The sequence below is a fragment of the Neoarius graeffei genome, chromosome 5 (genome assembly GCF_027579695.1).
Source record: "Neoarius graeffei isolate fNeoGra1 chromosome 5, fNeoGra1.pri, whole genome shotgun sequence".
NCBI classification, from domain to species: Eukaryota; Metazoa; Chordata; class Actinopteri; order Siluriformes; family Ariidae; genus Neoarius; species Neoarius graeffei.
The window spans coordinates 55,058,906-55,086,878 of record NC_083573.1 but is presented as its reverse complement, the minus strand read 5'-3'; the positions used below and the strand labels follow the sequence as shown (position 1 = coordinate 55,086,878).

General features: G+C 38.9%; 1 protein-coding gene across 5 annotated transcripts in view; it reads right to left on the bottom strand.

The window, feature by feature from the left end:
• The window catches only part of ulk4 (unc-51 like kinase 4), a 227,467-nt gene that overhangs the window by 2,750 nt on the left and 196,744 nt on the right, over positions 1-27,973 (bottom strand). For all 5 annotated transcript variants that reach the window (XM_060922070.1, XM_060922071.1, XM_060922067.1 and 2 more), the window contains exon 35: positions 24,683-24,868. In XM_060922070.1, coding sequence (XP_060778053.1) covers positions 24,683-24,868 — 186 coding nt within the window. The remainder of the gene's footprint in view (positions 1-24,682; positions 24,869-27,973) is intronic.

Sequence of the window (27,973 nt, the reverse complement as noted above, 5' to 3'; positions counted from 1 at the left end):
TGAACAGTCTTTGCTAACAACTGCGGTATAAGACGCTTTCACTAACCACTTTATTTTGATCAGAGTCGTGGTGAAGCAAGAGCCTAGCTGGAGAACACGGTGTGCGGCAGCATGCGTGTTTTTGGGAAGTGGGAGGAAACCCACATGGAGCACAAGCACAAATACCTCTCTCTCTCTCACACACACACCTGAGCTCAGCCTTGACCGACTCCACAACTGAGTTATAAGACTAGTTATTATTAATTGCTGTTTTTGACTCGAGTATCTTGAGTGCACAAGAAAACACCATGTTAAATGTCCACAGATTGTAGCCTATTATGCATTTATTAAGAAAAGAAAGTGACACTGTGCAGATATACCAATTATTTAGAGAATTTAGCATATATTAATGTGAACGGTTGAAACATTTATTTTTTGTTATGATAGTTACGAAGCTTCTATCACTAGCACATGGAACAGAGTTAATAATGACGGCGTTCCAGCACCCGACTGCAAAGCGCTGACCAGGGGGAGTCAGAAAACAAACCAATTTGTGTTGTATACTTGCACTCAGAAGTGGGACTGAAATCAAGAAAATGTATACTATGAGCTAAGCTGCTTTTCTTCAAAACCCTTGCAAAGAGAAAGCAATTACTCTCCCAGCGTAATCCTTTACACACAAAGAAAAAGCCAACACTTTTATACAATAGATCTCAGTCACTGTCCACCTCAGAACTTTCTGACACGGTAATGTATTAAGGGATCTACGATTGGAGCGTACCCAGGTATAACATGAAGACAGAGACGAGATGATCTGGTCACTTGTGCATGTGCTCACACAAACACACAGAGCGATGAACTTAACCAGACATTATATCCTTACATGTATAATCTGTAAAAACAGAGTGGATTTAAAATGAGCTGTGATAAGATGATGAAGGCCAAATCCCACTGCTGCAGGTAATGTACCGTAATGCACCCAGATGGCAAGCTTCAAATATGGTTTGCAACTTCTTTGTATATGGAATGATACACATACGCAACTTTATTTTACCACTCCATACCTTTGGCAACTGCATCAAAACTCAAATTTTTATTGCGGTGACCTTCAATATTCTGGGGTTCTTAAACATTTTCCTCCTTGCTGTTGAACATTTTTCATGAACACAATTAGGACCAAGTTAACGTTATTTATAGAGCTACTTGTTTTTGAGTTTCGGAGAGTTGGATTAAACCAAGTGACAAACCAAACAGACTAATATCTAGCACACTTTATACCACAGCGAGGCTGAATTCCCGAATCTAACTGGTAAGAAAGTATGCATTATTTCTGTATAACAACAATAACGTCTCGGACCATAGTTTCAGCTGTAAAATGAACCACAGGCTTATGTTAATGCTTTTGCTCCAATACGTTATTTTTTTCCTACAGTAACAGCTCAGGCACAGGGAATTGTATAGCAGACAATCAAAATTAAGATTAATAATAAACAGATGTTAAACATGGGTTGTTTAATAAAGCAAATTCATCTCATCTCATCTCATTATCTGTAGCCGCTTTATCCTTCTACAGGGTCGCAGGCAAGCTGGAGCCTATCCCAGCTGACTACGGGCGAAAGGCGGGGTACACCCTGGACAAGTCGCCAGGTCATCACAGGGCTAATAAAGCAAATTATTAACACATTAAGAAGTGTGGTGTTTAATAAAGGGTTTTTTTTTGGAAACATTTAACATTTATTGGCAGAGATGCAAGTTGTCAGTGCCTGGAAAAAGTCATGCTGCTTTGCAAATTTCCCCAGTACAGGAAAGTCTTCAGGACAGAGGAGTTTACACTATCTGATTTCATGGTAAAATAACAAACTGCATTTTTTTTCGAGAGAGAGATATGCTGGTGAGGAAATGACTGTTTACTGTGGCTATACTGTAAGCGATTTCAGGAACTAACTTCTTAACTAACCCCTACCATCTGTGATGAGTGACTCATTAATAAAACATTGTAATCATTGGCACATGGCTGTGGTAGAAGCGGAATAACACACTAGACCATGCTGTTATATGAAATAATGTACTTAGGGAGAGTAGCAGCACTCTACTTCTCGTCATGCCGTATCATACCACCCCAGCGTGCATTATTTTCATATACACGTAGTCTGTTCTGTATTATTCCTTACATCATAACTATAACAACTCTGATAATGCTTGGTTGTATTTTCCACTTTGGCGATGCTTCACAGAGCCCACTTTGAGAATCACCGCTCTAAAGAACTCAGTAAGGCACTTCACGCTGATGAATGTGCCTGCTCAATGCTTATGTTTCTTATTCTAATTATTAATAAATGTCTGCAAGTAAGATATGATCAAGCTTCTACCAAATATTACTAAGTTCCGACAGGATTTAACCACAGTCTGGTTACGTCCTGTAGAAAATCTGATGGAAATGGTATTAGAACATGAATTGCCTTTAACTCCTGAGTATGATGTAAAAATTAACCTGCACACTTAACCCTCTGTGTCTCTCTCATGCTCATTCTTATCACAAATGAGGGATTCATATACACAGTTTGGATATTCCATTACACAGTTCTTGTTTCTCTGACCATTAATGACCTTAATCATTTTCCATACTGTTTCAAGATGAAATTAATTTGAAGAGAGCGCAGTGATCATACGATAACACTTCATACAGCGCATTGAAGCCGGTGCTAGAATACTGGCATGACATTTAATTAACTTGTTGGCATTTGTCTCTTGCTCACTCATGTGTATATGGAATGGACACACACCACTTCATTTTCCGATTTCACAACAGAAGCGAGGACGCTGGCATCTGTCATAATATAATGGAGTGTTGTATTTTGAAGTCACGTCTTTCAGAAATGTATAAGCCAGCAGTGCAAAAAAAGTAAAGAAAAAACCCTTTATGGAGACCATGTAATGCCACAATGTTCGAAGCAAAAAATGCTTTAACCCCAAGTAAATCATGCAAGGATAAATATACAGCTACTGTTCTCTGGGTTCTATGCTTTGGAACACCAGGTATCATCTCACGATTTAAAATTAAACCACAGAGATTAGTGACAGCGTTCTGCTCCCATATTAAATGGAGGTATTGTTGCATCCCAGACTTGAAATTGGCCTCACTCCCTTCACTTGCTTTGAAATGCTGTTTTAAAACAGGGCCAACACGTACTGGATCTATTTCTCATATTATGAGGCAATTAGTGAGCTCTTTGATGGCTTGATAAAAACAGGCATAAATAGATTTTACAGCACGACAATTAATGAATACTAATTAAAAGGGCTTTGTTGATGGCTGGACTGAGAGGAAGATGAGTGAGTCTGGTTTTCTATCGTTTAATTGAAACCCTTTGTCACTTGTGCACTCGCGTGTGGATAAGTGCTCCGTGTCGTTTAGGAAAAGAGAGGAAAATATAAATTGATTTGCATGATTTGCATAAATGTAATGCTGATTTGCACAGGCTGTAACATGTCAGATCCATACAAGCTAATGAACCATATCTCAAAAGTTCAAGGAAAACAAACAAACACAAAAATCAGCCTGTTTGTCTAATACAAAATCAGCCTTCATAGACAAAATGAAGATAAATGTGTAGTGCAATGTATATGGGTCTGTCTCAGAAACTGGGTACTGTGGGGGTACCCCACTAAATATACACAGTCAATAAACTATACGGTTTTGAATGGTGATGTTGGTTTTAATTTGAAATAAAATGATGAAAGAAATAATACAGATAAAACTAAATCTTTGATGTGAATACTCTATTCAGAATTTGGCAAAAATTCTGCAAATTTGTGGAAAAACGGCAGCTTGATCTGGGACATGATAAATGGTTGAGTACATCGCATTCGCTTAAAAAGGCTGTAGTCCACTGAAAAGTCTACAGTTATCACTAATTGTATTTTAAGTTGTAACTTTATACACCTAAGGATTGGTGCGCTCACAGAATAATCATAACCGTAATAAAACATCATGCAAAATATTTGATCACCGTTGTAACTCCATTTTCCACAAACCCAAAACCAATACGATCATGTGTTTTGATCTAAATGGAAAGCCTCAGGGTCAAGGTCACGACCTCACCAAAAGTAGTAACTTAAAATCACTACGCCATATAAACATTTAGTTATAAATCTGCGATTTTGTTTTTTAAAACGAAAGCTGAAAGTTCGGTATAGAATATGTTTCTTACAGAATATGTTACGATGGTAGCTGGTCTTGTCTGAATTTCTGAGCTATAAAATGAGTTGTCGTTTATTTTTTTTACCGCAGTGCGTTATTTGTGTGCGGGGAAGGACACACATTAACAATTTGCATGTGTAGAACGGAATTTTCCACTCCAACAGTTAGAAGTTGATCGCGCTTCCATTTGCGGTCTTTCTGTTACGCGGGTGATCTGTTCGGACATTATCACTGAAAAGGTGAGTTTTGACAGTTTTATTTTGTTTTAGTCTTGCAGTATAAGGCAATAGAATGTTTCTTTTTCATCTTACTTTCATATTTTGTAGTGTTTGCGTATTTTTGGCCAATATTTTGCAACCATGGTCAATTTAGATCGAACTTTTGATAGAATCTACGGCCAGTCATTTTGCCCCGCCCCCACTCTGTCCGGTGAGGTAGCGATGTCCCGTTGCTCGCGCGCCGCACTAGAGACCCGCGCGACCTTCAGCCGGTACAGTCGCTGTTCCTTTACCACCGCCGTTATTCTCATCTTTCCGGTGTGTTCTTGATTTTTCCATTGTGTCCTATTTCGCCATATCAAATACCCAAAATGTATCATATTATTCATATTTAAGTGAATAATCAATTCAGTCATCATAACTTGGCATTTTTAACCCAAGCAATCAAAAAGAGGAAATTTATTCAATATTTTCACTCATCTGTGAAGGAGGGGCTTTAATTCTTCATGATGGAGTTATTTTATATGTAAATCAATTTTACAAAAGCATTTGAATTGTAATCAAAAAAATTTTCCACAGTGGAGGCCAGATAAAGCAAGATGCTATCTTTATTCTTATTAAACATGACAAAAGAAACATTGAGTGTTAGGTAAATGCAAAAAAAAAAAAAGTAAAATTAGAAAATTGATTTTTTGACCATAATGTCCCAAATGAGAGACCAGTTTCTGAGACGGACCCATATATTTAGGCAGTGCCTAAAAGCGGAGCTCCTGATGAGTGTATGAGCAAAATATTTACAAGGGCACAAAATCAACCTCAATACAATAATAATATTATAGCATATGTACCACTGAATTGTATAGTGTCGTGTATTTCACATCAGTAAATTGCTGCATTGTCTTGTGACAGTGATACCAATAATGTGAGACGCATCGCAGTTACAAATACATATTTATTCCTTTCTTTGACACCGCATGCCATGCACCAGAAACACCACCACAACATTTATTATGGTGTGACTCTGCTGGGTGCCTGGTGGACAGCAGTGAACCAGCGCTTTCACTTTACGCCATGACTATATAGTTACGGTCAAATATTATTGGACATAAGAACTAATATCTTTATCGATCCACATAGCTTTAGATTATCTAAAACTAAGGAAAGATGCTCATAATTGCTACTGAAATATACAATAATTATGTTTATATGAGTGTGCAGAGTAATAAACCATTCAGGTAAAAAAATAAAAAATAAAAATAAGCATACAATGCAAAGATGTGCTGCCCGCTATGAAAAAAAAAATGTTTTTCATCAAAATTTTCCATAAAATGTGTTTGTAAATAATCCCACAATATTTTTAAAAAAGCAAATTTTAAAAAAGTGCTGGATAAAACCCATCTGTTTCATGCAAATAAAGATACAAATTTTGTTGTCTGGTAGTCAAGTGTTCATGAGACACGTTGCCTTGCACGTACGATCGGGTTCCCTGTGGTGGTACACGTATGTCGTACGGTCGCAAACAGCAACAAAAATCAGGTCGATGCATTACTGCATTCTTTTAAGTATGGAGCTTTGCTCTGCTATCAAAACCTGTGTACTCATCAGTAGTGAATGGTGCGGAGTTGTTTTGAACAATGAACACGTGTTCTGAAGAACAGTGTTTGATAAAGCAAGTTGAAAATATCAGAACATTTAGATTAAAGTGTAACATGAATACTAATGAGAAATGTCTGATTTTGACAAGTTGTACTCAAAAACACCGACGCTACATAACAGTGTAATTGATATGAGAACAATGACACAAATTCTACTGCGTGTTATAAAGTTAACACAGCAAATTTCTTGCCCTAGAGCTGTCCTAGATGTGATGGGAGATATTGTCTTATCCTCAAGCCAATTTACCAAATCTCCCTTACCAATCTTACCTCGCAACATCAGTGTGTGTTGTTGAAGCTATGCTTTTCCTACAGGCTGGATAAGCTGATAGTTATAGGCATCATGACAGCATTTTAATCAGCGTCCTACATTTATTCCTACTAATATTTCTCTCACCTGATCTATCCTTCTGCAATTGACCTGTAACCTTATCATCAGCATGGGAGGATCAGAGATATGTTTTTAATGTTGATGACAGAGGTCTCAGTGCCTAATACACTCAAATAATTGAAGAATTCACTTAACAGCCTGGGTATAAGGATCATGTACACAAACCTGAAGCTCTCGCACTGCCTGGGTCTTTACATCAGCACCGGAATTTAAATACCTGCATAGGATTTCAGCAAAGGATCTTACCCCAGTGTTTACAGCAATGAAAAATAACTATTATTATTAGTAAATCTATCTGGTCTACATTTCCAGGTAATACCTGACTCTACATGCCTAGCTTGCTTGAAAGTTCCAACGCTAATACATTTGCTGGTGGTTATCCTTCAGGTTAGCACCAGATTCTAGGTGGTCCTCTGCTTTTTTCATGATTATGTCTCTTTATTAATAGGCAGTTGTTATTTGATTTAAAAAAACCACTCAAAATCTTTATCTCCATCAGAGCTTGGCAGAATATGACTAGCTTTGTGAACATGAAAACTAGTCATTTTTTCAAAGCCTTTTTCAAAAAACCCAATATTCCCCCCATGGAAGTTCAAAAAAATGAAACATGCTTTGATAAAAGAATAAAATTAGTTAATAATCTTATATGCATAATGATTATTATTATTATTATTATTATTTCATCATAATCAATCCAAAATGTTCTCGCTTCAAAGCTTGCCATCTTTTATTAGTTTGTCATTTTCGGGAGACAAAATGAAACCTTTCTTTAACAGATTCATAAGTTCCACTGAAACCTTTTTTCTAACAGTGCAAGAGATTGAAAATTTTTTTTTATTCATGAGTCTTCTCAACTCATTAATTTGGCAAGAATCTAAACTTTTAAGAAATAGATTTTGGTTATCCTCTTGATAATGAGGCCTTTGCTGCAGTCACAGAATCAGTTACTTAAGGGCTGATTGGTAGTCGGTACAAAATATTTCACACAAGACACCCATAATTATTACAGCCTCAGAGAAGCTACATACGTGATTGCATTAGGTCAGCGTTGGCTGTATAAATAGTTGGCGATTTTCAGATTTCTACATGCAGAATTTGATCGCATGCATTTCTATTTTCAATTGTAATGATCGACTTTAGTAGGGTTTATGTTAGCTTCAATCCCATCAATATCAAGACTGATGTCCTGCCCACATTATCAAAACTATGAATTCATGTTTGAACACTCATATATACAGTGTATATAAAGTGTACACACCCCGTGAAAATGATAGGTTTTTCTGATGTACAAAAATGAGACCACGATAAATAGTTTCAAAACTTTTCCCACCTTTAATGTGACCTATAACCTGTACAATTCAATTGAAAAACAAACAAATCTGTTGGGGAAAAAAACAAAAAACTAAAAAACATGCAATAAGCTGGTTGCATAAGTGTGCACACCCTTAAACTAATACTTTGCTGAAGCACCTTTTGATTTAATTACAGCATTCACAGTCTTTTTGGGTCGGAGTCTATCAGCCTGCCACATCTAGACTTGGCAATATTTGTCCACTCTTCCTTGCAAAAGCGTTCCAAATCTGTCAGATTGTGAGGGCGTCTCTTGTGCACAGCCCTCTTCAGGTCACCCCACAGATTTTCAATTGGATTTAGGTCTGAGCTCTGGCTGGACCATTCCAAAACTTTTTTGGGGTCACTATCATGCTGAAAGATGAAATTCCTCTACATCTTCATCTTTCTAGCAGACACCTAAAGGTTTTGGGCCAAAACTGACTGGTATTTAGAACTGTTCATAATTCCCTCCACCTTGACTAAAGCCCCTGTTCCAGCTGAAGAAAAACAACCCCAAAACATGATGCTGCCACCACCATGCTTCACCGTGGGGATGGTGTTCTTTTGGTGATGTGCAGTGTTGTTTTTCCGCCAAATATACCTTCTGGAATTGTGGCCAAAAAGTTCAACCTTGGTTTCATCAGACCATAACACATTTTCCCACATGCTTTTGGGAGAGTTGCTGTATTTTTTTTTGCAAAATTTAGCCAGACCTGGATGTTTTTCTTTGTAAAAAAAAAAAAAAGGCTTCTGTCTTGTGAGCCTACCCCATAATCCAGACATATGGAGAATACAAGAGATTGTTGTCACATGCTGCTGTGATCTGAGCCCTCAAACAGTGTTTCGTTGTATAGTAATGTGCAGTGACAATAAAGAATCTATCTATCTATCTATCTATCTATCTATCTATCTATCTATCTATCTATCTATCTATCTATCTATCTATCTATCTATCTATCTATCTATCTATCTATCTATCTATCTATCTATCTATCTATCTATCTATCTATCTATCTATCTATCACACAACCAGTTCTTGCCAGAAATTCCTGCAGCTCCTTCAGTGTTGCTGTAGGCCTCTTGGCAGCCTCCCTGACCAGTTTTCGTCTTGTCTTTTCATCAATTTTGGAGGGACGTCCAGTTCTCACTCATGTCACTGTTGTCCCATATTTTCTCCGCGTCTTGATGACCGTCTTCACTGTGCTCCATGGTATATCTAATGCCGTGGAAATGTTTTTGTCCCCTTCTCCTGACTGATACCTTTCAACACTGAGATCCCTTTGACGCTTTGTAAGCTCTCTGTGAACGTTGGCTTTTGCTGGCGGATGCAACTGAGTAAATGTCTGAACTTTATTTGGGGTTAATCAGAGTCATTTTAATTGATGGCAGGTGTGAACCCAAAAAGACTGAATGCTGTAATTAAATCAAAAGGTGCTTCAACAGAGTATTAGTTTAAGGGTGTGCACACTTATGCACCCAGCTTATTGTACTTTTTATTTTTATTTTTTATGTTGTTCCCCCCTAACAGACTTATTTGTTTTTCAGCTGAATTGTACAGGTTATAGGTCACATTAAAGGTGGGGAAAGTTTTGAAATTATTTATCATGGTCTCATTTTTTTTACATCAGAAAAACCTATCATTTTAATGGGGTGTGTACACTTTTTATATCCACTGTGTGTATATATATATATATATATATATATATATATATATATATATATATATGGGGCTGCAAAAGTAGGTATACAGTAATGAAAAACAAAACATGCGCACAAAACGTTAGTATTAAATGAAACCTAACACCACTATTATAATACTGGTAATACTGGAATAATCCTTACTGTATACCTACTTTTGCAGCCCCCCTGTGTATATGTGTGTGTGTATATATATATATATATATATATATATATATATATATATATATATACACACACACACACACACACACACACACACACACGGTTTTTACTTATCTGTTGAGCTTCATAGATCATGAGGAGGGTTGCCAGGTTTCAGCAAAATTCACATTCTAACTACAACTCAAACACTACACAACGACTTAAAACTAGCCCAAAAGATTCAGGTAATATCCCAGACATTCTGAGACATCTGCAATATATGGACATTATACACAGAACCTGGCCACCCAGCTCACAGAGCTTAAAAAAGAGCAAGGTCATTACCATGATACTAAAAGGGAGATGCACAACTGGATTTCAGCCTAACTGCTTTACCGTGCTTCAAAATAAAGGCAGATTTCTGCCATATTTCTGTACAAACTAAAGAAATATACTTACAATGCTGTATATGAGTCACTGCTCCATATAGCTGATGTGAACTGCACACTGTGCACTGATCTGCATATCTCTGAGGGGATCTCCACAAAAATAATCTATTGATTTTTTTTTAAATGTCGTATGTACAACATTCATTGAATTCATGTTTTTCATCATTCTTAAGTGATGTTACTCTAATGTTATTAAAAGAAAATATTCCTGGAAAATCATATTGGCATTATGATGTAATACCACTTAAAGGACCCCATTTTGACTCACAGGATCACTGCATCCCAGTTTTATAATAGAGCTCTGATTTTTCTGGAATTAACAAATCCATAAACTAAAGCAAAATTGATAAAAATATCATTAAATGGTTACTGTTGTCAACTGCAGCCTAAATAACACAGTTTCTTGATTTGACCTGGTTGTTTTGAAACGTAGTTAGCTTGCTGACTCAGGTGACATTAGACAGAAGATAGAATGAAAAATGACTTCTTTTCCTGCAGCCTTGTATTTCCATTTTCCCCCAGTGTTTCTCGAGCATCTGTTACAGACCATGTATCATGTTTAAATCCGAATATGAAAACAGATCCGAATATTTTGAGCACTAACCACATACAGATACGAATACAGATAATTGAGCAAACTAATAAGTGCAGCTGACTGGAGCTATTCTTATTTGGTACGTTTGTACTTGCATGGCTGAACATTCCCAAGGCTTCCAGCTTACACCATTGTGCATGTTCTTCTGTTTTAAACATTGCTAGATGTTTAATAGAATGCCTTTTAAACCTCGTTGTTTATATCTCAAAAATAACTTAAGTGATTGTAAAAGTTTTGTTACTTGTTAGAAGGCACAATCTGTTCTTATAGTTCAAGGAGAAACTACCAAACACATCGGCAGCCCATGTTGGATTATTTACAGGGATGGTAGAACTGACAGGAAGAACTCGGGCAACACTGGTATGGATAGCATACAGTATATTTTACCGTGACATCTGCTCTTAGAATAACAACCTTTAACACTTTTCTGAAGTGTAAGCATTTAGCAAATATCACATAGATAAGACTGAAGGTGTTTAATATCTTGCCTAGCACTATAGTTTTACTTTCCCTTAAAACAAATGACAAAATTGAAATTACAAATCAGCCCTATTCAATTACTATATTTGGGATATAATGCTGCTTTCACTGCTGATCTCTCGGACATGCGATCTTACACTGGCTTAATCTATAAGTACCATTTTCATTAAGCCACCGCTCAGATTTCAAACAGAGTTACATTTCTGAGGGAGGAGAAAGTGTTGTCCTACAGCATGTACAAAGAATTAGCACAAAAGACACCCTTTCATGCCTCAGAACGATATAATTTATACAGCTTTTACCCTGTAATAGTCATAATTTGGGGTAAACCCGAGGTCCTCTCAATTTCAATCCTAGAGGGCTGCATAGTTAAGTGATATTCCTGCTCAAAGACACCGGATTTAAGTCATCTGTGATTTTACCAGGCTGAATAATTACACTGACCAGAAATACCAACCGATGGTATAAACTGTTCAGTATTAAAGAAATCAGTTCACAAACTGTTGAAAAATTACAAACCTCTCCCCACTACTACGAGGAAAGACTGATGTTTGATGGCAAATTTAGTCCACGTGATATTATCACCTTCGAATAAGGCCCAATTCACACCTGAGCCAGCATTTAGTAGTAACGTTTTCCACAAAGAGCTCAGCAAGTTAGTGGCAGAATTTGAGTGGGTGTGCTGTTTCTGAGTCCTGATAAGCAGTTGGGATGAACACTAATGCAGATATGTGGAGATAGCATTGTTTTCCTCCTAACACAATGCAGAACAGATCGGGCTGATGGGATGGAGGAGAGATAAGACTGGAAATGCAGCACGTGGAAGAATATTGTTACATTAGCTCTACTTTTAAGTAGGAACAAGCAACAGCATTGAGATAGCGGGCTGCTTAAATCCATTCTGTACAAATTGGCGGTTGTGAGCATGCAGCAGTGGTCACTAGTGAATGCATTCACAGAGTTCATGTTATTTCTCCTCAGGCAGGTGTTTTATTTAATATACATAGCTCTGAAGTTATATATTTCATAATCCCGGTGATTTGGCTCGTCACGCAATCATTTTTGCTCTATTATGATAGAGTGACTAAATAGCACATAGGTACACACTCATACTGTATATAAATGAATGTCATGGCAATACTGGGCTTTTAATTATTTCTTTCAATTGTTTTTTTTCTCTAGCAGAATGAGTGTACGACATCTTTAATACCAAAAAGAAAAAAAAAAAAGAATATTCTAACATGCCAGTAAAGGGAAAGTTGTATAACAAAACCTCACATAAACCCAATCAACAACTCAAACCTTCTCATCTCAGTCCCCTTCCTGTGCCAGCAGCATATTGCTCAACTATGTCAAACCCCCTTTCAAAACAAGCGCCTGTCTACTGCTGGTGAAACAGTGTGCAAATCTTTGGTTGTGAACCTCACCTGCTGGCCCATGGTACCGTACCTGGGTCAATACTCTTTCATGCACCAGCTGGAGTGAGAGAGGAGGACCATAGCTGCTGTCATGCTGTGATGAGGTGCAAGCTGTAGGGGTGGCCAGAACCGAGCTAATGAGCACAGCTCTCAATCCCAGGAGTGCAAGTACATCGAGTGTGCCCGTGTGTGTGTGTGTGTGTGTGTGTGTGTGTGTGTGAGAGAGAGAGAGAGAGAGAGAGAGAGAGAGAGAGAGAGAAAGTGTGTGAGTGTGCATGTGTGTGAGACCCGCTGTCCTCCTCCTACCTCTGCATAATTCATGCACTCAATACAGACAGCCACTCGCCCCCTGTCCTGGGAGCACTGTATGTGTGCATGTGCTATAAGTGTATACGTCTTTCTCGCCTTCGATCACTTTCACTCGCTCCCCAAACAGTGACTGCATCTCCTCTTCTCTTATTAGCACTCGCCACATATCATAGCAAACAGGTTTTACTGATTATTTACAAATCTATCATCATTAACAGAGTGAGATGTCTACAGTACTTTAAGAAAGGTGGCTGCCAAGAACCACAAAATATCAAATATATCAACCGTAATGTTTCTCATAATGTTCAGTATAATGACACTCTTGGAAGTAAGACATAGACAAAAAAAATATCTCCGACATTGAACTGACTGGAGAAATTCAACCTAAAATCTCCTAGCATGTCCAGTGGCAAGGTAAGAGGGACCTCATGTGCCTGTCTCAAAGTTTTGACAGGCTGATTACTCTGCTATAGTCCTGGGCAGGAGCTGAGAGCATTAATATGACATGGGGTCTTGTATAAATGTTGCATGGACATAAAAGTGATGAGTTCGCCAGATTTCACATATGCTGGAATGCATTTTCAGTCAACTTGACATGAAAATGAGCATGAAGCTAAACACATTTTAGACCACGTGTACACGTTTCGTGCAGTCTTATTACCTTGCACAGAAAAATAGCAAAATTACTAGGATGCTTCAACGTCATAGTGAACAGCTAGACCATTAAAGTGCAATTTGGAATAAATGATTGCAATGACATAGCGATAATAATGCCATCAGAGAATTTTTTTTTTTAACGTAAGCTCATTTTACTCTAGCAAGTACCAAGTACCAATGATTTGTAACAGGCAAATGTGTCTAATTTTGTAGCAAGCTGGCCATGGTGAACTCATAATTCATTTATTCTGAGAAATAATAGTGTTTTGGACACAGAAGTCTAGAGGTGTGAATGAACCATAAAGAGCTGTGAACCAGAAAGGGTTCTTTAATAGCTCGGTTTTGGAAACAATTCAGGTTTCTAGTCAGAACCCTACAACAGAGCATTTCCCTTTTAGAAGGAACCAAGATGAGCCCTTTTTTGGATGCTAAGAACGTGTGAGAATAAAAAAAAAATAGACAGATGATTCCATGATTGGGGTGGCATTTCGATGTTTACAATTATGTATGTAAAGTTAAAATATATTAAAATATATTTAAACACCATTAAAGTGTCCTTCAGAACAACCAATATTTCAGATACAAAACTTAAAAGATTAATTAAAAATAAATCATCTACCTCACTTAAAATCATTTTTGCCTTTCCCAGCTCACTATAACTGCAAGTTTCCTTGGAATATAATAATTGAAATACTTCAGAAATGATCTTATTTTTACATTAACGTGTGAATCCATTTAACATCTCATGCTTGAAACATTGTTTTCAATGAGTCCTCCATTATAGATTATGGAAAATGTACATTTTGGTTGTGTCCCACAACATTCACCTTCTACATCCACAACACATCTATCTCTATGAAATATTGAGAATATTCCACATCTTAACAAGAAGTTGCATCATCCAAATTTCCTACAGATCATGGCGAGAGGAAAAGTAAGTTCTCTCATTTTTTATTTAATATTGAAAATGGCACTTTTAAATTACAACTCAAATTATAGATTGAACCTCAATTATTAAAGCTAGACGGCTTTTCGATTTCATAAAATCTGTGAAATTTAGTTCCCTCTGAAATTTGGTCATTGTGATATATGTTTATTTCTGTAATATCTCACAAAATATCAGGCCATTCTGTGGCTGGGAAGTTATTTAATTTGAGGGCATTCCCTCAATAATATGCATGAAATCGCTCGCCTCGTGCACTCAGGCAGACAGAGGAAGTCTGTGTGCGCATGCGCACGTTTACCTTCTTCTCCTTTTGGGTTTTACTGCAGCTGACATCCACAGTGTTGCATTACTGCCATCTACAGGTTTACCTTGACCGTGCACTGACAGTTCCATCATTCTGTCGCTAAACGAACAGCTGATCACACCGAGGTGCTCGCTGACCGCTGATATTTATTAGTTTGGTCCTGCGTTTCCTTTCCCTCACAACATAATGTTTTTTCTTCTTGCTTTCCGTTACTGTAGTCCAGGGGTGTCAAACCTGATCCATAAAGGGCCGTGTGGCTGCAGGTTTTCATTCCAGCCATGCAGCAGCACCCTGATTTGGCTTATTCAATCAACTGACACACCCACCCTTTAATCAAGGGTGGGTGTGGCTGCAAGTATTTGACTGTGTGAAGACAGTTCAGTTGATTGAATGAGCCAAGTCAGGTGTGCTGCTGCATGGCTGGAATGAAAACCTGCAGCCACACGGCCCTTTATGGATCAGGTTTGACACCCCTGCTGTAGTCAGTCTTTCACGTTTCATTCGCACACTCCATTGTTCTCTCCTGTTTCAAATTTGTATCCCACAATGCCTTGCGTGAACGGGGAAAGCCCACCACGTGATGCATGACGTAGTATCTTGAATTGGGTCATGGTGAAGCAGGAAAAAATAGCAGAGACTTTAGGGCCACGTGGCTCTAAATTCATTAATTGTCCTATTTTAAAAAACTAATAAAATTTGAAGTCTGTGATTCAAATTCAGTAGCTTTTGGTCCACTAAACAAAAATTATTTGGTGTCAAGGAAAATTCTTTTTATGACCTAAACTTGAAAAATCTGAAAGGCAGTCTACCTTTAATTGATAATTTGTTTACACAACTTATCATAAAGTCATGTTAATAAAGAAGTACATCCCAAGGAAATCATTTTTCAATCATTTATTCAACAAAAACATCAATAGATATAATATTATTCTGTGGAGAAAGTAAGTATACCCTTGGCCTCAGAAGCTAGTATCGCCCCCTTTAGCAGAAATAACAACTTCTAGGCATTTTGCATAATTATCCACCCGCCTCTGACATCAGGTTGCTGAAATTTTTGATCCCTCTTCCATGCAAAATTCCTTCAGCTGCAAGATGTTTGAAGGTTTGCTTGCATGTACTGCCCGTTTCAAATCCTTGCACAATATTTCAACATGGGGTTGAAATCTGGGCTTTGACTAGGCCATTCCATAACCCTCCATTTCTTCTTTTTGAGCCATTCCTGAGTGGATTTGGGAGTGTGCTAAGGAACCTTTTGGACAGATGGCCTCACATTATCTTCAAGCACTCTCTGATATGATTCAGAATTCATAGTTGAATCAATGACTGGAAATTTCCCAGTCCTTGAGACAGCAAAGCAATCCCAATCCATAACATTTCCACTACCATGCTTCACAGTTGGTGTGTGGTTCTTCTCCTGAAAAGCTGTCTTTGGTCTGTGCCACACGTGTACTCTTACTGTGGACAAACAACTCTACCTTTGATTCGTCTGTCCAGAGCACGGTATTCCAAAAGGCCTGGTCTTTGCCCATATGTTCGCTGGCAAACTGTAGTCTTGCTCTAATGTTCCTTTTGGACAGCAAAGGCTTTTTCCTGACACACCTCCCATGCAGGTCAAATTTGTCCAATCTCTTTCTGATTGTAGATGCATGCACTTTCACACCAACAGATGCAAGATTTACCTGCAGATCCAGTGATGAAATTTTGAGGTTCTTGGAGACTTATTTTAGCATCAACCGGTTTGCTCTTTGGCTGAATTTGCTAGGGTGGCCAGTCCCAGACAAACTGGCAGTCATTTGAAATCTACGCCACTTGTACATGACTTTCCTTACAGCAAATTTTTTTTATTTTTAATAATATAGAAATCTTTTTAAATCTCTTGCCAGACTAATGCATCCACAACCATTTTCCCCCCCTGAAGGCCTTAGCAAGTTCTTTAAATCTTGGCATTATGACACACACACACACACACACACACACACACACACACACACACACACACACACACACACACACTTCAATAGCAAAGAGAACACCAGACCCTAAACGTCAGGTTTAACTAAGATGGGTTCTACCTGCACGAAGTTTTAATCAATGGCACCTAATCTGGAACATCCGATTTTAATTTTATAGACTTGAAAGTGTGATAAGTGTAAGGGTATACTTACTTTCCCACGTGACTGATCTGTTTCTTGTTTATTTCAATTATGAAAATGACTACAAAATGTCGACTTTATGTGTCATTTGTTGAGTATATCACCTTTATCTGTAGGCATTGTATTAAAGAGGGTGAAATGTTTGCTTGTTGATTATACTGAAAAAAAAATTTCCATAGGATGTACTTATTTTTCACATGACTGTATATATAATAATTTGCATGATTAACTGTATGTTTTCTTAGATTCAATGTTGAAAAATAATTTAAGAAAAAGTAAACATTTTTAGAGATAAATGACCCCCTCAGTCAGCCTGATTTCTGTTCATGGTGTTGGAAAAACGTCTTTTTCATTGGTCTTTTGTGCACTACAAGCTGTAAGTCAAGTCAAATACAAAGCTCCACTTGCATACCGGCAAAATGTTCTTAGGGTTTCTCCAAATTGAGGCAATTTTTCAAACAGGAAAACCTGCAATGTCTCAGTACCTCTGCCAGTTTTGCTGGCACTGTTTTTTCTTTAAACACTTTTTTTTAAAATGTCTGCAGAAAAGAAACAAATACCATATATACATATACACCGATCAGCTGTAACTTTAAAACCACTGACTAGTGAAGTGAATAACAGTGATTACCTCTTTACAGTGACACCTGTCATGGGGTAGCATATACTAGGCAGCAAGTGAACAGTCAGTTCTTTACTCTCAGTCACAGCCAATCAGGAAGTCCACGCTATACACACTGCCTAAAGTGCCATACCAAGTCCTCAATCCATGACATTGGCGGCACGGTGGTGTAGTGGTTAGCACTGTTGCCTCACAGCAAGAAGGTTCTGAGTTTGAGCCCAGCAGCTGATGGGGCCTTTCTGTGTGGAGTTTGCATGTTCTCCCTGTGTCTGCATGGGTTTCCTCCGGGTGCTCCGGTTTCCCCCACAGTCCACAGACATGCAGCTAGGTTAACATGGGAAGGCCTTTGGCTGAAGTGCCCAAGAGTGGCAGCACGCACCGCACGTATGCAGCGACTTTGCTCTCCTATGACTAACTAAATTTCGTTGTACAGTGACAATAAAGGCATTCTATTCTATTTTGAAATAATCCTCAACAAATCACTGCCACTTCGGAGGTGTACAGGCAAGTTCATACTCCTAAACTAAAATAAACAGTGCTACAACCCGAGTGCTTAAGTAACCACTAAGTCTTGCAGATCGATAACGTGCCAGTCAATCTCTTGATTTGTAAAAACACCTACATCACCCAACAGGCACACTAGCATACCCAACCTTGATCCACATGCCTACAGACAGACACACCCCATTATTACCAATTCTTAAATCCAGATCAATATTCCCTTTGCCATGGTGTAGAATATAGAGCTTGACAGATAGATTGTGTTATTCTTTTCCTTCTTTGCTACTAGATCTTGACAGCACTAACACACTCCCTGAAGACCTAACTTGACCGAACCTCTTAATTACTCACATGGCAACTTTGACAGCCATGTAGTCACTACAGCTACATGATGAGACATAAAATAGTAGCACTGCTTAAAAAGAGTAACGCTTTATATTATGGTTTACTTAACCAACAATAACTACTGTATTAGTTAACAATAACAAAACATGAAATTTATGAAGAATATTAACTAATGTTTGTTTATGATAATGAAATGATAATGAAATACAGCTGCACTGACAGTTTATTTAATCCATGACTTCACATAATTGAGGAAAAATAATCAATTACAGCAGTTTATACCATGTTAATAACTTACAAGTTACTGGCCTCATGTATAAAGAAACTTTAATTATGGAAATTTAGCTCTGAATTCTGCCATTTAAAAACCACAAACTTAGTAATTAAGGTATTGGTCACATTGCTCATTATGAACTTCATCTCATCTCATCTCATTATCTGTAGCCGCTTTATCCTGTTCTACAGGGTCGCAGGCAAGCTGGAGCCTATCCCAGCTGACTACGGGCGAAAGGCGGGGTACACCCTGGACAAGTCGCCAGGTCATCACAGGGCTGACACATAGACACAGACAACCATTCACACTCTCATTCACACCTACGGTCAATTTAGAGTCACCAGTTAACCTAACCTGCATGTCTTTGGACTGTGGGGGAAACCGGAGCACCCGGAGGAAACCCACGCGGACACGGGGAGAACATGCAAACTCCGCACAGAAAGGCCCTCGCCAGCCATGGGGCTCGAACCCGGACCTTCTTGCTGTGAGGCGACAGCGCTAAGCACTACACCACCGTGCTGCCCTCATTATGAACTTAATTTTACTTATTTATATGAACAATAGTTTATGCAAGTGTTGATAAAATGGCTGATTATTTTTTTAAAAAATCAAGCATTAGTTACTATGTTAACATTCTTCATGGTGTATTCATGCTGAAGTGCACGTTTTGTTGTATTAAATAATGTCACTTAAGGGAACCTTAATGTAAAGTTTTACCAATGGGAGGTTTATGATCCTGCTCAGTCTAATGAGGACAATTAGAAATGTCATGGAAAGGACGAGCTTCTGTAATAGCATAAGAATGCAAATGCAGTGCTGTGTGATCAGATAACTGAGGAACTGAATAATCATTTGTAACTGAAAGGTGAACATTTTAAATTTGTAGTTTAAACAAGTCACAGAAAGGGGATGAAAGGAAGCCACTGAAAACGTACATCGAGAGACACTGGTTTAAACAGTCTGATGAATAGATAGCCATGTGCTTTTTTGTTTGTCCCCCCCGTACTTATTTAGGTGCAAATATCACAGTGTTGACAGAATTACTCAAGGACCATTAATGCAAGAGCATGAGAATATTCCAAGCTTGCAGAGCAATGCCATACTTCAACAAACGTTATCCTTATGACAAGTATATTCATTAAAAGCCTCGTCAGATCAATCACACACACACACACACACACACACACACACACACACACACACACACACACACACACACACACACACTTCAAATTTTGAGGAAACAAGATGCATCTCTTCAGCAAGGATGTTCAAGATGTATTACAATATTAGCCTTTACACTGTTGGCAACATTTGAGTGAACAATAGGAGAAGCCAGAAAAAGAGACGATTAAAGAGTGATAGAGTGATGAGGCAGTATTCCATGGCCAGCTATCAGGTATGTAACAGCAAACACACATCAGAAGTAAAGAAGTAACAATCACACCTGACATTTCCCAGTTTTTATATATATATATATATATATATATCTCATCTCATCTCATTATCTCTAGCCGCTTTATCCTTCTACAGGGTCGCAGGCAAGCTGGAGCCTATCCCAGCTGACTACGGGCGAAAGGCGGGGTACACCCTGGACAAGTCGCCAGGTCATCACAGGGCTGACACATAGACACAGACAACCATTCACACTCACATTCACACCTACGGTCAATTTAGAGTCACCAGTTAACCTAACCTGCATGTCTTTGGACTGTGGGGGAAACCGGAGCACCCGGAGGAAACCCACGCGGACACGGGGAGAACATACAAACTCCACACAGAAAGGCCCTCGCCGGCCCCGGGGCTCGAACCCAGGACCTTCTTGCTGTGAGGCGACAGCGCTAACCACTACACCACCGTGCTGCCATATATTTATATATATAAAAAAGATAAATTAATAAGGAAGCCTAAACTTCACTGTATCGGTCATGTTAAGAATTGTATGCCAACATTTTAATACAAAATGTTCTACTATTATCTTTTTGTCCCATAAAGCTTTATGATAAGAAAGGGATCCTCCCATCTTTAGCTTGATTAAAGTGTACAGCAGTCAATTACACTATCATGTTCTGCAGTTCAGTCTTTTTGATTTTCTTGTGTTTCATAAGGCATGGTTTGATTGTTCCTTCAAAATAGCGAGTATAGTTGCAAAAGCAAAGGGATCAAAATTCATTTTAATAAATAGCCTCAGCTCTCGCTCAGAAACTTATCTACTCAGCTTCTAAGATCAGAGAACCCAAGAGGGCATTGGGTGGCTCGTAATTGGCTTAATAAACAGTGTAATAAGAATTAGTTTGTAATTTTTACAAAAGTCTTTCCATCCCCCCATCTGACTCCACTGCCTCTGTTTAAACTATTTTAGTTCACTTTCGCTAAAGTAGAACTAATTTACAGGCAAGAAACTTTTTTTCTTAACCAGAAGCATGAGAAGAGGAAAACAGATGAAGACAACAGCTAGACCTAATGCAATGCATTTTTTTTCCTCAGACATTATTTTAAATTCTCTCCCTATTACAGGTCTAGACATTTCAAAATGGAAGTTTCTAGCATTTTTAAAAATAAAAATATTTAAGTGGATTAATCTTTAATCACACAAAGACCAAACCAAACAGCTCATGGTGAGCATACTAAGGAAGAATGTGTAAGGTATGTGTGAGCCTGAGAAGAGTCTGCTTTCACGGAGCCTTTTGAGGCAACAGCTACTGTCCAAATACATTCAGTGCCTGAAAACAGATGAGATCATCACAGCCGTAATTCAGCCCGCTCCCCTGGCACAAATATGATAGTCACACATTTCTCTCTCAAGCATATTTCAATGCTATATCTATGGATGGCTGATGTCCAACACTGATCATGAACAAATGTTTACATTCAACTGATACCATAATTAACAGAGAGAGCGAGAGGGAGAGCGAGAGAGACAGAGACGGAGAGGGAGAGGAAGAGAGAAAGAACACACATAGCCTTGAGTTATTGATTGTCTGTTCTTCCTTCAGGGCAAAACCCAATTTTTTGCACTTCCCCACCAACATACAGCACAAACAGCACAGTTCCTGCTGCACAACTTATCCAATATTGAAGAGAATTTTCTGTTTGCTGTATGCACATTCAAAACATGGCTGACACTTTGTCTTTACCTCACACTAGAGTGATTTTGTATTTCATAACTCTAAAGGTGATAATATTTGAGAGCAGGGCTATTCAACTAAAATTTGTAAAAAGTCTAGTTACATAAGCTTCCTTGTTTACAAACGTCTGGAGAAGCAACTAACATGACGGTGACAACAGTTACCTTTTAATGCTTCACTATTAATTATTAATGATTAGTTATAGTAATTATGAATGATGTAGCTCATCTCATCTCATTATCTCTAGCCGCTTTATCCTTCTACAGGGTCGCAGGCAAGCTGGAGCCTATCCCAGCTGACTACGGGTGAAAGGCGGGGTACACCCTGGACAAGTCGCCAGGTCATCACAGGGCTGACACACAGACACAGACAACCATTCACACTCACATTCACACCTACGGTCAATTTAGAGTCACCAGTTAACCTAACCTGCATGTCTTTGGACTGTGGGGGAAACCGGAGCACCCGGAGGAAACCCACGCGGACACGGGGAGAACATGCAAACTCCACACAGAAAGGCCCTCGCCGGCCACGGGGCTCGAACCCGGACCTTCTTGCTGTGAGGCGACAGCGCTAACCACTACAGCACCGTGCCGCCCATGATGTAGCGGTAAATGAAATTTGAAATGGTTACTCTTTGTTTCCGACTGCCACCTCACAGTACCACTTTTGACTAGAGCCATGGACACTGAATGGATGAGACATCTGTTTTAAATACTAAACTTCTCTGGCCATTCGTCTTTAAAGGTTGGTTTCATCATTGACATAAAAAAAAAAACAACAATAAAAAAACCAAACAAACCATGTTGTTAGTTTGATGAAGGTAAATTAAATGGGGGGGGGGGGACCTTTCTGACCTAATCTCTAGCACTGTAATTACTCGTTGGTCTGATTAGCTTGTAATTAAATAAATGGTGCAACAAAGGATCTGCTACAGAAAGCACACCGGTTTTGAAAACTAGTTGCTGAACTATGGCCAAGTTTTTTCAGACCTTAAAGTGCATATCACGGGTAAATTCAGGAGCAAGATCAATGTAATTCTCCTATTTTATATTAAACTTTGGTCAAATATCTGTCACATTTTGCGCAAATTTTTTTCACGTTGCGCAATACCAGAAAAATTCAGTTGAAATCAAGCCATTTGAGGCAAATTGGTCCGCCTCTGAAAAAATTGGCATTTGGATTTCCCGGAAAACATTGATTTTCGTGACGTCACGTGCAGGAAGCCTCCCTCTGAATCCTACGTCAGCGCTGGTTTGTTTATGAGAAAACGACCTGGTGGTTTTCTGCAAATTTCTTCAACGTTATCACGTAATTATTAAAATGGTTAACAGATGTATCATAGGAGGGTGTAGCAACACCAATCTTGATGGGATTAGTACTCATCGTTTCCCACATTGCGCTCAGGTGACAATTCCATATTTCAATGCAAAATCGCTAGCTGCTAAACTTGGTCTACACAGGCTGTGCACTGAAACCGTGCAAGCTCTCGCAGCCTGCTGGCGCTTCCGCAGGTGATGTCACGAATCTGGCTCCAGACTCTCTTGGGATTTTTCCAGACGCGTTTTGTTATTTTATTTTTTTCTGCTGTAGACAGATGGCCTTGTGCAAAATTACCCTTCTGGATGAGTGTGTAAAGGGACATACTTTCATATTAAAAAAAAAACAAAACTGAATTTGGTCCACGATATGCACTTTAATCTGCTCTGCTGCAACTATTTCAAATACTCAGTTCGGTCCGCAGAAATACTTTTGCTGAATCTGTATCTGGACAGCGGTCCGTCAGCTGACGACCCATGTAGACAGAGTCTGTTCAATTTCCATTGCTTCTTCATAGTTTGAACAATTGTGTGGTAGAAATGTACAGTACAGTCTGTAAGTAACTGGACAGTAACCGTTTTTGACTCTGCATTTAGCCAAGTGGATCTGAAACAAAACAATACCCATCAGGTTATGTGAACTGACTAGTTGAGCACACTGCTTTTGTCTCATGATGAAGTCCAAGTAAACACCAATGGCACTGCAAGTAAAGCAGGCACTGGCAGGGTTGAAAATCTGAATAAATTAGAGATATAACCAAAACAGATGTGTCCAAATGAATTGTTCCTTGCTAATTTAGCACACTGCTAAATTACTGGTTTTGCTAAACTATACATGTATATAGAGATAGAAGTGACTGAAATGTATTTGTATCAGTGTGAGAGAATGAGCATTTCAGTCTTATGATTGCAGACTGTATGGCACCTCAGGTGTTGCATGGACAAGCATGACCGCCTTTCCAAACAGCTCAATTATGTTCATTAATGATAACTGTCAGTAATACTCAAGGGTTTACTCCCATGTGTTGAAGCACTGTTCACTTTTGACCCAATGCTTCATAATGCAGTGACCGGCCCCTTACCTTGTAGCATAACAATGAATAAATTAAACCAAGACTGAAGGCAAAAGCTGTAAGAAAAACGGCTGTTTTTACAGGCATATTAAATTAGTCTAGTTATTAAAATGTGTTCTCAGAACAAAAATAAACCTAACTGAAACAATCAGGATCGTTTGTACTCTGAGAACATGTCAATAGCAAAAAACCCTTTTGGCTTGCATGCTTGGTAGAGCATTTCCAGGAAAGACACAAAGTGTCGTGTAATGTTGACGGGTCCCAAATTAGAAGTCCAATTTATGCATCCAATTTTTATGCTTATTTGCCTAAATTTGCTTACAGTCCCATGAACCAACTAACAGAAATGGGAATCTTCGATTACTAGGCATGTATGATAAGCGCATTGACCATTTCATATCACTATAATTTCACAACATTATACTGTATAGTATAAAGCATTCCATGTATTTCAGACTGGCTGCATAGCAACATAATGCACACTCACTCACCAGACGTTTGAGCACGTGGAGCAGCAGTTTCTGCTGTCTGAGCTCGGTGTGTAGTTGAAAGGAGTGTGCGAGGCTGAGCAGGTCTTCGGAGGTCAGATGGTCAGCCGCATCCCTGCCGTACAGCTGAGATAGTAGTGATACACACTGACTGGCCTCCTCATATACCTCCGCATCATCACATGGCAGCTAAGACAAGAGAGAGAGATATTTAAGAAACACATCGGAAAGGTTAATAGCTCTATACAAATATCCCTTAACAAAAAAAAATAGACATATCACCCATAGCAATACCTTATTGTACAGTGTCAATAGGCAGGACAAATGTAATTTTGCATCAAACCAGTACCTCAATTGAGGTGGACTCTGAAGTTGCCGTCTTTTGTGCTTCACGTCAAACCAGAGCACAACACAGAAACTTTCATGGTTTGGATGTAGAGCTGTATATCGGGCCAAATCTGTGTGTGGCTTGTTCAGTGAACATGATGCAACAGTGGGACACATTCACTGGTCTGTAAAATCACTGGACCTCAATCCCACAGAAAACGTGGGATTATTTAGAACAGCAGGCGAAACTCCAAAATAAGCTCCACAAACTCTAGCTGAATTGTGCACACAGTCAGTGGAAGAGTGGGCTAAAACTGTCAGGAACTCTCGTAAGACACTGGTGCTTTCCTTACCTGACAGGATTGGTGCTGTTATTAAGCTGAGGAGAGGTGTAACCATGTACTAACTTTGAATTAAGACTTCTGCCCAAAAGTGTACATTTCAATCAAACTCTAAAATGACATAAAATATGACTACAAATGAATGTGTTTGGAGGACTCATAGTAGGTTGACACTGAAAAGTATTATTAAAGTAGTATTCATGCTATAAAGCAAGTTTAATTTTATGAATGGGTCTATATGAATGTTGATATACTGTATAGTGTTACATCTAAATTAAAACAATAACTCTCCTGAGACAATGAAGTTGAATCAGCTTCTATGAGTAGAGTGGTGTGTTAAAAAGAGAGGCTGATACAGACATTATTCCTAAAACAGCCATAATTGGGGGAGTGCAGCACTGATCCTCAGAGACTGACACATTCATAGTTATGAGCTAAACACGCCCATCAGGGGATCGGTTTATGGATAGTGAATGAGACCTATTAAAGCAGCACTAGTCAATGCCCTCCCAGATAGAAAGAGAGAGACCGCGTCATGAGGCCATGGGGATTTTCTCTGCAGCTCTCCGATTCCCCTCAAAGCCTGTGGAGAGAGCTCTGGGATCCCAATTTCTTTTTCTGTGCTGATCCGTTGCTGCCCCCTTCCATAGAAACCTAATCCCATGAGGCCACGGGGCAAGCACCGGCCGCGCCTAATCCTGCCCCCTTTTTGTGATGCCGCCGGCCACTCCAGAATGGGAGGAATGCTTAAGGCCCAAACAATGGCCCCCAAAGAGCGCCGCCTCTCTGCCCTGGATGAGGGGCGGAGACGAGCCAGAGCCCCAGGCTGAATGGCCTTTGGTGTGTGTGCACGGGCTCACTCGCCCAGTATTGTTCACATGCCAGCACAGAGTCAGTGCAGAACAAGAGTTAACACCTGCTTAGCCAGGCTCATAAAACCACCATGTTTACTTAGCATAGCTAGTGGATGCACCAGGGAAATAGGGCAGAGGAGCCTAATGGGAATGGGTGGCTGAAAAGCAGGCAGGAATCAGAGAGATTAGGGTGTGTTAATGCCACTGTGTGTGCTGAAAGGCTGATTGCAGGAGAAAAAGAGAAAGAGTTCTACTGAGGCCTACGGGGACATGTAGCACTGCTGCCCTCTTATGACCTCTAAGTGTGACAGACAATGAGTACTCTTCACTCCTACTTTACCCTGGCACACGTGCATACCCGCAGTGTTATAATTTGTGACTGGTAGACATAAAAAATACAAATTGTAAACCCAGAGGTGAAAAACTAGACCGGTTTAGAAAACTGTCAGGCTAAATCTGTATTTTTATTATTAAAAGTGCATTTATTCTGTCGATTATGAGAGGTTACATCAATAATCTGTACTCTTACAGTAAAATGCAATACATGCCGAGGAAAAAGATGTCATATTCAACAGTTTACCAGATAGCAAAAAATATACAAGTTTATTTACAGTTTTTGGCACTGCAAAGGCTGTTTTACTATATATAATAAAAGATTGCTCACATTGCTCCAGGGGCCTTGTGCTGTTGCTAACGTATAGGTAGCGTGCTGGCCACTTTCGCTTTAAGCCGTTTCTGCTTGTGAGTCAGGTTGCCGTTTTTAGCTTTGTGTCACTATGGAGATGTAAATTATATCATGATTCCCACAGCTTTCTTTGCAAAGAAATCATAACAGCTAATCTCTGGTAAGAAAAACAAATCTCTCTTGAAACTGTCTTACCAATTTTTATACTTTTAATTTTCATAGTGATTTCAATTTAACTTGAGTAATTCCCCTTAAGAATAATGTGGTGAGTAGAGCACTTCATAAATGAGGCTTATTATAACACTCGATCATATCCAACACTAGTTCATATTCACCACATTGTAAGAAGAGTACAGAATAACACTAGCTTATTTTGGCATTTGAAAGGATGGGGCACTTTGCTTCATACTCTGCAGATATCAGATAGGTCTACTAACTCTGGTAGTATTTGTTTGAATGGCTTCCTAATCTGCAGGAAGAAAATATCTAAAGATTAACTCAAGGGTGAAAAAATATATACATTTTCAGTTGCTAAAAATCCAAACTCAGCCCATCAACCTCAAATGTAATTTGTGAGCCCAAGCTAAACCAACCAAGCAAGTAAAGTTTGATTTCAGCCTCTTGCTCTCAGGCATAAAAAACAATTACCTCTCTCGCTCTTTGTTCAGTATAGCTCAGAGTCAAACTTTCATGTTTGTCTTCTATTTTGCTCTAATTTCTTTATGGTAAATTCATATCCAGACGCAAGTTGTACAATTCTGTCTGAATTCATGGTGTATATGTGAGAAATGAAAGCTCCCGCCTTGGTTCATCTCAGGTATTACTTGATTTGACAGAATGGAAAAAAACAACAACAAAAAAAAAAAAACCCACCCCAAACAAAAAAAAACCTAGTAATTGAAAGTCCAGGAACAAAGTATCTAGTCATTTTCCACACTTGCTTCCACAGTTACACCAACAGTCATCTGGATATGAAGGCTAGTGATTTATAGCAAGTATAGTGTGTTTAATAAGTAATCGAACAGTATCAATCTTGTCGTTTTTGCTTCTATACTCCAGCATATTACATTCAAAATATGACCAATAT